This window comes from Uloborus diversus, chromosome 8 (genome assembly GCF_026930045.1).
Source record: "Uloborus diversus isolate 005 chromosome 8, Udiv.v.3.1, whole genome shotgun sequence".
In the NCBI taxonomy this organism is placed as follows: Eukaryota; Metazoa; Arthropoda; class Arachnida; order Araneae; family Uloboridae; genus Uloborus; species Uloborus diversus.
In genome coordinates, this window is record NC_072738.1 from 53,003,112 (window position 1) to 53,012,383 (window position 9,272).

Consider the following 9,272-nt stretch of genomic DNA (forward strand, 5'->3'; position numbering starts at 1 on the left):
TCTGCCCAAATGATTCTCACTTACACTTAACTCCAGGACAAATCTCAAATGTCTGAAGCTTCCAGAACTCGAGAGAGAGACTCTGCATCCAAAGAACTTGGGCAGCTACGATCTTTTGTTCAGTCTTTAAGCAAAACTGCTGTGCCGTTGGGCAGAATGTTGGATTTTCTTCAAGAAGATCTCGATGCCATGAAAATGGAGCTTAAAATGTGGAAGGAAGAGCATGAGCAAAATTTAACTGCTCTTCATAAAGAACAAAGGTAACAAGCTTTTTGGAAATGCGAAGTTTACTATATGGTGCATAAATTCTTTTCTTCTAGATATTCTTTATTTAACTTTTTTTCCTCCCCTTTCGTTTTTTACTCCGTTTATGAGTAATTTATATGACTAGTTTTCTTTTTGCTCTTGCTTCAAATCTTCTAATTTAATAGTGGTATAAAATGATTTTGATCATTAATATATTTGTTAAAAATACAATAGAAAACTAAGATCATTGTTTAAGGATTTCTAAGTAATCTAAATCCTATTTTGCCATCCTATGCAAGATGGGCATACATTAGAGTCCCGGTTATCCACCCTTCGATTACCTGCTGTAATATTCTGTAGTATTTGCTGTACCAGCGGCACTTGCATTTTTTGTTTAATTAATTAATGCAACAAAAACTGTAGAAAAATAGTCTGCCAATAGGGTGTAGGCAGCTGTGAGTGCATGTGTCTGCAAATAGCTTGCACATGTTAGTGAGTGTATGTTATTTCTTACTAATAACTGTGCTTCAGAGCCAGAACAATGTAAGTCACAGTATCGCTACTTTACGGTTTGGGGTCAAAATGTCGCCACCGAAATGTCGCGGGACAAAATGTCGCTTGTCCAAAACGTCGCCGGACCAAAATGTCGCCGGCCCAAAATGTCGCCGATCCAAAATGTCGCTGGGCCAAAATGTCGCCGGTCCAAAATGTCGCCGGGCTAAAACGTCGACTGTCCAAAATGTCGCCTGTTCAAAATGTCGCCGATCCAAAATGTCGTAGATCCAAAATTCGCTCATTCAGTTGGTAAGAAAAATGCAAATGTACAAAAATGCTGTTTAACACCAAATTTGCAGAATAAATTATTACTGCCTTTAATGAATGTCTCCGTTAAAAATGGGACTGGACTAACTGAGTTTCTTGATAAATTCTAAAAAGATTATTCTGTTTTGATTCGTAACTCTTGGCTTTTTTTCAGCAAACAAATAGAATACAAGCGTTACGTTATCTTATTTCTTGTGATTCGCTATCTACCAACTGTAAAACGTTCTGAGGACGTTCAGTTCTGACGTTCGCTGAATTATTTTTAACTTTTCTTCAAGAATATTGTGCGTTTGTATGTGACCGATTTTTTGGGGCCATTCTACGTCAAAACCTGTAGTAAGAATTCGAACGATACCCGCAAGTACCCATATATGATTTACGGCTGCGTGGTTTTTTGCGTCAATTCGTTCAAGATAGTGGAGTAACTGAACGTTTTCATCGATTTGCGTGACTGTCATTGCTTAAAAAATGATGAACAGAATCAAGTAAAATGTTAGGAAGCAGTAGGGGGACAGATTTTGGGGCCAATAACACCAAAGGGTGGAGCAATCAAATGTTTTTTTTTCCTTTCCTTTTTTATTATCTGTGACTGATATATCTCAAAAAGTAATACAGTAGACCCTCGTTTTAAGCGGGTTTATTTTACGCGGTTTCGATTATACGTGGTTGAAGATTTGACACCTTTATTTTAATTTACGCAGATGAGTTTCGGTTTTTCGCAGATGCGGCAATGCAAACAGGTAACATTTTCCTCTCTTTCAAAACCCAAGCTCCTAAAGATTGCAGACTAACTGCATTTTGGCGTGCTAATAATCAAACTTGGATCCTTGGAGACATTTTATGCGATTGGTTCCAGAGCTTTTTCCATCAGAAGTTTAGTGATTAAACTCACACAGTTCAGAACTCACTGGAAGAAGAGCTTTTAGGAGTGACAAAGGAGATCAAAACCAACGAGGATACAGACTCCGGTGACACACAACCAAAAACGCTGACATTGAAAATTTTGAACCATTCATAGACAATAGAAATGATCTTTCTGATTTGTTAGTGAAGGAAGATTCTATCAAGGAAATGACGCAAGTGATCATGGATGCGGTAATGCTCCGCAAAGAATTAGAGAAAAATTCTTAATGACTACCAAAAGACTATCATAGCCAGCTCTTCTTCATAAACAGAACACGAAATTAGTTTGTTTTCTTTATGCATATTATGCATAAAAATCAATATAAGTACACATTAAACTTATTATACAATTAGTCATCACTAGAATGAAGTATTTTTTTATCTACGGAACCTAATCCCTATTGACACTAATATTAGGTCTCAATTTACGCGGTTTCAATTTACGCAGCATTTCCGTGGAACATAGCCCTCGCGTAAAACGACGGTCTACTGTACAAGGGTTAAGACAAAATTTGGTCTACAGGTATATCTTAAAGGGCGAGTTGCTCATTTATTTTTTGCTTCAGTCATTCCAAAAGGATGGATCACCGAATAATTTTTATCGTTTTATGTGACTGCTATATCTCAAGAAGTAATGCAAGGATTCATACAAAAATGTAGTATACAAGTGAAATTAAATGAAAACAAGCCTTATTTTTGTTCTAAGTTGAGTTTCGTAATCGTTTGCGTGAGTCAGTGTAATTAAATAAACAATGAAAAATATACTGAATTTAAATATGAGAGGTTGAGCAAGATATCAATAAAATCTAAATTAGCCATGTATTCCTCTCATTTTTGTAGCCCTTTAACTAGCGTGGGTGTTAAATAAAAACTGAGTTTGCATTCTTATACAATTTGCGTAGTAAAAATTCACTAATTAAAACAGCAATTTTTTCTGAGAGGGAAAAACTTATTTGTTTATCCTTATATATTATTTCTGTAGCCTGTTTTTGGTTTCTACGCCAAATTTCCCTCAATTCTTGGTCGATTTCTTTGATTTACGGCTTATTTTATAGCTTATGGTGCTGGCTACTGACGAAAAATAGACCCAAGGTCTGAAAATTGTTTCTTTTAGCCGAAAAACCTGTTTTAAAGAACCAGAATAAGGTTTTCGGTCAAACTTATAACTTTAATTTGCGCTATGAACGACAGAGCTGAGTAGCTTGATCGGCAGAGCGTTGTCTTCGTAACCAGGAGATTACGTGTTCGGGCCCACGTCCGAACAATCTGCAACAAAAAAATTAGAGAAATATCGCGCATTACATGAACACTGAATTAAATGAAAAACAACTATGTGGGAATGGATTAAATGAGAAGGAAATGCTCCTTGCTGATATGAAAACATTCAGTGATTTTGTGCTAAATGACTTCGAAATTGCACGTGTTTTTTTTTTTTTTTTTTTTTTTGAAGCTTTGGCTCTGGAAAGAAAATTAAAGCATAATGTAAGCGAAAATATAAGTAACAGGTTTAAGATTTCAGACTAAAATAGAATTGTTTTTTGTTCAGAAAAAAAATAATAAATCATATATTGAAATATATATTCTTTTAATGAGTTTTTGACTCTTTGTACAAATAAATAAAATACTACCTCAATTTGAAGGGTAAAATATATATTTTTTCTTCTTTTTGCTAAAAAACAAATAGCTTATCACATTTTTACTACATTCGAATGCATAGTTCAATTTATTTTGTATTTTAACCGTGCTGTTAAATGATGAACACGTGCTGCCATCTAAGTTATAACGGTTTAAGCAGCCTGCGATAACAAATTGTAAAAATTTTCAAAAATAAAAACATTTTTCTTCAATATCTTATCTTATATATTAATCCCCTCTCATTTTAAAACTTATCAGGCTGGCCAATGACGAAAAAAAGACTTACGGTCGAAAATTCAAGTTTTCGAAATCGCCTCTTGCTGTTTCAAAACCTTGATGCTGCCTGTAGTTCTTATGCATTTTTTAAAGCAAAGTTCTAATGCAGTTTTCCATTTTTTACGTCGCTTTCGGCAAAAAAAAAAAAAAAAAAAATAGAATGTGTGTGTGTTCATATTTTAATAAAGCTTAACAGCACTGGACTTAGTTGTTCGGTTTAATTGATAAGTTTTTTTCGGTAGAGCGTTCGGCTATAAACTATCTGAACTTCGGGCAAGCTTGGGCTGTCTGACATAATATCAAATTTATATTAGTATTATGCATTACATGTGCTCATAACATACACACCTAATAAAATAAATGCAGTGGGAATGCTACTTGGTGTTTCGACTCCTTTATGCAGGCTACAGTTATCATTCGGATAAGTTGATTGTTAATCGAACTGTGTTCTTTGACTACATCCAGACCACTCAACATAATGTAAGCATAAAAAAGTATTAGATTTACCTAAAGAAATCCTTTTTGTGCAGAAAAACATTTTTATTGTATGCTAAAATGTAGATGTTTCTAACAGCAGTGTTCGACCTTTTGTACGAATGAAAAAATACTACGCCCGATTAAAACTACGAGTTTCACTCAGTAAACCTTTAATTTTTTATTCGCGCGAATACGATATAAAGCATTAAAAGTATTATCAACTTCATTAGCAAGAAATTATTTTCTACTCCTCTGCTTTCTGCTGAAAAAAAAAATACATTTTGTCTACGTTCGAAAAATTACACTTAAGAACGGACTCAGTTCAACTGGTTTTGGATTTGAATTTTAAGTGTTCGATTAAAAGAGAAACATGTGAGGGCATTTAAGCCGTAACGGTTAAAGCAACCTTCTATGTGAAATAGTTCAATATTCAAAGATAAAAACACTTATTTTCAATCAAATTTATTACTTCTCTAGAATGTTTGTTTCAATCGCTACGTGAGATCTTCGTCATTCTTTAATCAAATTCCATGCTTTGCGAATAATTTTAAATCGTATCATGCTGGTTAATGACAAAACACAGATGCATGATCTTATTATTATTATTATTATCATTATTTTGGCAAAAAGCTTTTTTGCTGATTTTTACTACGCATTCCTTCAATGAATAGCTTTCGAAAAGGAAGGCGCAATTGCTAGGTTTGTTGGGATGTCGGGCTGTTAGTCAGAATGGCGCCAATTCGAATACGTGCCAATAAATATCTCTTTAATGTTTCTTTTTTTCCCGTCAGATGCTGACATGTGCAGGACTGTATTTGCCCCAACCTGTTTTTTCACATGCACAATTATTGCTTTTTCACGAGTCACCACTCAGCCACACTTTTAATGACATTTATGTTTGCATTGAAAATATGTACGATTAAAAGGGGAGCTATGATCAAATTATCACAACGTTGTATTTAACGAGGTTTTGTTACTGATGTCTTTAAATTACATGCCTTCTCTTCTGCGCTTACTTTTTTTTCGGTTCTTCGTCATAATGTTCTTCCTTTGAAATTCTTAAAGAGCGAAATGCCTTATGAAACAATTTGAAGCACAGTGCGGAGTTCCGCACGGGTCGACTAGTTATTATTATTATCAATATTCTTTTCTTTCTGAATTACCAAGCTATATTGAGCTGGAACTATTACTTTTTGAAACTCATTTTAAAAATAAGTCTAGGTCAAAATTGATCTGAATAATCTCATTGATATCAGTTATTTCACCCTACATTATGAAATTTGAGAGGAAGAAGTATCCTCTTGAAAACCTCTAATAAAATAGCTGTTCTGAAATTGTCCCTTGATGTTCTATCGAATATATAAATTTCATGAATGTTGAGAGTTGAAAATATTTCATCGCATAGAGTCGTTTTTCAAAAATCTGAGTGAAAGGCACCTGTTTTAGCTGTTACGGGTTTCATTGATTTCAAAAGATTTGACGGTGAACATTTTGACGTAATTTCAGAATTTTACTCATAAGAGATGGGAGTTCCCACGGCAATAATCTCATCTCTGTTAAACATTTGTTTTGCTGTCCCAAAATCCCGGTCGCAAAGGACATATAAATATCCTCTCAGAGGAAGGTCTCGAGCAGTCTTGTTAAACTCCTTCAGTTTCATTTCCAGAAAAAGCCTCAGAACAGTTTTGATCTTACTTTAACCAACGTATATCTCACTGAAAACGTACAGTTTTTTTTTTTTTTAACAGTTCTTAATGTGATGTTAATAAATCTATGAGAAAATTAAATTTCATTAAGATACTTTTCTACTTTATTTCCACCCTGGCCCGTGATTTCGAATTTTTCCAGTGAAAGGGGAGATGGAGGATAACGGGCGTAAAACCAATGCAAATTTCATAGGATTGCTATAAAAACCACTTCCACTTGTATTAAAAAAAAATCAAAGTCGGGGGGGCATTCCGCCTGATCCCCTAAATGACTGGCCTGTCGTTACCGTAATTTATATGCTAGAGTGAAGGAGTTATTTGTTTTTATTTCATTACACCAAAAAATACAAACCGCCTATTCTCTTGCCATATTCACATTGCGCCTTACTATTCTTTCATTCGCGTTTAGAACAGTTTAATTTTACTTCCATACCAATTTTTTGTCTGAATCCTTGCGTTACATCTTGATCCTTTACGTTACATCTTGAGTATTATTATTAATCAGATTAAACGAGAAAAAGAATTCCGTTGCAGCTGCCTTTCGCATGTTTACGTTTGTAATAGTATATAGAAAAACGTATGTTTTTCTGAAAACGATTAATTTTCTGGAATTAATCTGATGTTTTCGAATTAAGACAGGAGAAAACGTTTGGAATTTTTGAAGGTACTTACTTTGAAAGACAATTAATATTCTTTCGCAACTTTTATGCTGAAAAGCATCGACGTACGTTTAAATTTTTCGTACCAATTGAACTAGCGAGTTTTGGGCCGGTGACATTTTGGACTGCCGACATTTTGGGCCGGCGACATTTTGGACCGGCGACATTGTGGACCGGCGACATTTTGTACCGTCAACATTTTGCACCGACGACATTTTGGGACGGCGACATTTTGGACCGACGACATTTTGGGTGTATACCCTACTTTACAGGGGAGAGGGAAAACATTTTTGTGGCACATGCAAAGGATGGCGCTCTCTTTTAACACTGGTAAAATATTAGAAAGGATTTTTTTAGAATGACGTTCACATGGCTCGATGTGGAATGGGATTGTACATACAATGCTGTAATAAACAAAAAATCACTGTTTTTGGACTTAAGCTTGTCTTGCTTTGAGGTAGATATGTCTCTGACTGGGCCAATTCACCCAATGGCATTAAATTGAAAGTGGAAAATGTACGATTATCAAATTAATGCAAGACTTTATTTTTGTATCCTTTATTTCTTCATTAATAACCATCCCTATTATCTGCCAATTTAGCTTATCTGCCTTTATGCCGGCCCATTAATGGTGTATAACCAGTACTCTACTGTATCTCAATTTTCTTTCAAAAAATCTTTCTTTTTCATGTAACAAAGATTTTTTGAACTTATAGTACAGTTTTAGCGTAACACATCATAGCTAAATACGAATAAATATTGGAAATATTGATTATTAGGATAAAATTGTGTAAACATTAAGGAGTTGGGAAAGAAAAATTTAGAAAGATATGAATAGCCAAGAGTTAACTTTTTGAGCTATGCCTTCCTTGCTTAGAGAGCAGTATAAAAAGTGAGGAACCTCCATTGACGTTTTGCCAGTTTAGAAATTAAATTTTTGTTGAAACTTATGTGCTTTTACCTGTGGGGCTCCGATTATACGCTGGAATTCTGGTATTTGTTCATCAGTTGTTTCCAGAAATCCAGTATTGTTCGTTATGTTTTATCTCCCTACATCCGTTTTTTTTCTTACTCCCAAATTTTTGAAAGCATATCATGTATGTATGGTATATTTAAATTGTAAGCATCCAAGTTTTTAACATTACACCCTCCCCCCCCCCTTCTCCAATCATTCTTAAAAACTTTCAGCTATTTTATCATAAACTCATAATCACCCGTGATTTACAAGATGTAATAATGATGTTTAGTTTTATTTTGTTATTTTTAATTATTTCAGTTTCTAAAGGTGTAAGTTTCTAAATTTATGTAATTAGCTCTTCAAAATCTTGTAGAATAAATCATTCTCAAGAAAAAACGATTTTGATAAACCCCACCTCCTTTTTTTTTCATTCTTTAAGTTTGTCTTTAAGACAAGATGTGTGATGTAAAGCATAAAACACGTCAGATCACAAATAGCTTTTTAATGTATATACTGTATGTATTATGAAGACATATTTGTCATGTTTCTTTATTTTTATTCTGCTTATTTCATAGATTATTGCAAATACTTGTGTTCGTTGCATTACTTTTCTGTTCTTTATTTTACTCTCTTCTTTTGCTTAGTGCTACAGAATCATTATTGGAGCCCTTAAGAGCGCAACTAGATGATCTTGACCAAGTAGTTCAAAATCAGCTTGATGCTAATAGTGCTTTAAAGGCAACAATAGCCCGAAATGATGAAAGAATCCAACGAATGGTATCCTCCGTGAATCACAAATCCTGACCAAAATAAACTTGAGTTTCAATTTTGTGTTTAGATGTAAATCTATAAATGCCTCTTTTCACTGACGAATCACATAGCTCTAGTCTTGTATATAGGCATTGTGCATACAGTATATATATGTTTGTGTTTCTTCTTTTCATTTGTATTGTACTTTATTTTTTTAAATCATTAACACAAGAAAAAATGTGATATTATATTAATGATCTACTTACACATTTGAAAGTCTATTGACAATTTTATTTTTGTTCTTTTTTCCCCCTTCATACAGAGCCATCTACAAATTATTTCATATTTTACCAGATTGCATGTACAAAATATGCAATAAATGTAATTATTGAGAAAACAAACTGTTTGCATATTTTATTTATACTAGTTAGTTTTGTGTGGTTGTACATACTTTAAATGTAAAAAAAAACTGTTAAAGATTTTTTTTAAAAAAGATTTGAAAACATTTAATGAAAGGTAATGAGAAAATTTTCTATGTGAGTTTTTGAAAGGTTTGCTAATAATTGTACCTTACTGAATTATTCAATCCTTAAGTAGCTTAAAAGTAAGTCTACAACTTTGCCGTGACAGGTAAACGGTAGTATCTGTAGAATTGAGTTTTCAAGGTATTTGAAGAAATGCTTTCCAGTATAACTTTTTGGATTCAACACTAACAAAAGAGAAATGTTGGAACTAGACTTTTTTTCAACAGAAACCAAATAAGTAAGCTTGTACAATAAAGCTAATGTACAATAGATGACAAAAATGAAAAATTTGCTATTACTGCCTTTACCTGTTCAC

At 33.6% G+C, this 9,272-nt stretch overlaps 1 protein-coding gene across 1 annotated transcript in view; it reads left to right on the forward strand.

Annotated features, from left to right (window-relative positions):
- Positions 1 to 8,570, forward strand: part of LOC129228367 (TRAF3-interacting protein 1-like) — a 48,845-nt gene extending 40,275 nt beyond the window's left edge. Inside the window, exons 13-14 of the mRNA XM_054863045.1 lie at positions 37 to 260; positions 8,327 to 8,570. Coding sequence (XP_054719020.1) covers positions 37 to 260; positions 8,327 to 8,486 — 384 coding nt within the window. The 3' untranslated portion in view covers positions 8,487 to 8,570. The remainder of the gene's footprint in view (positions 1 to 36; positions 261 to 8,326) is intronic.
- Positions 8,571 to 9,272: the final 702 nt, after the last annotated feature.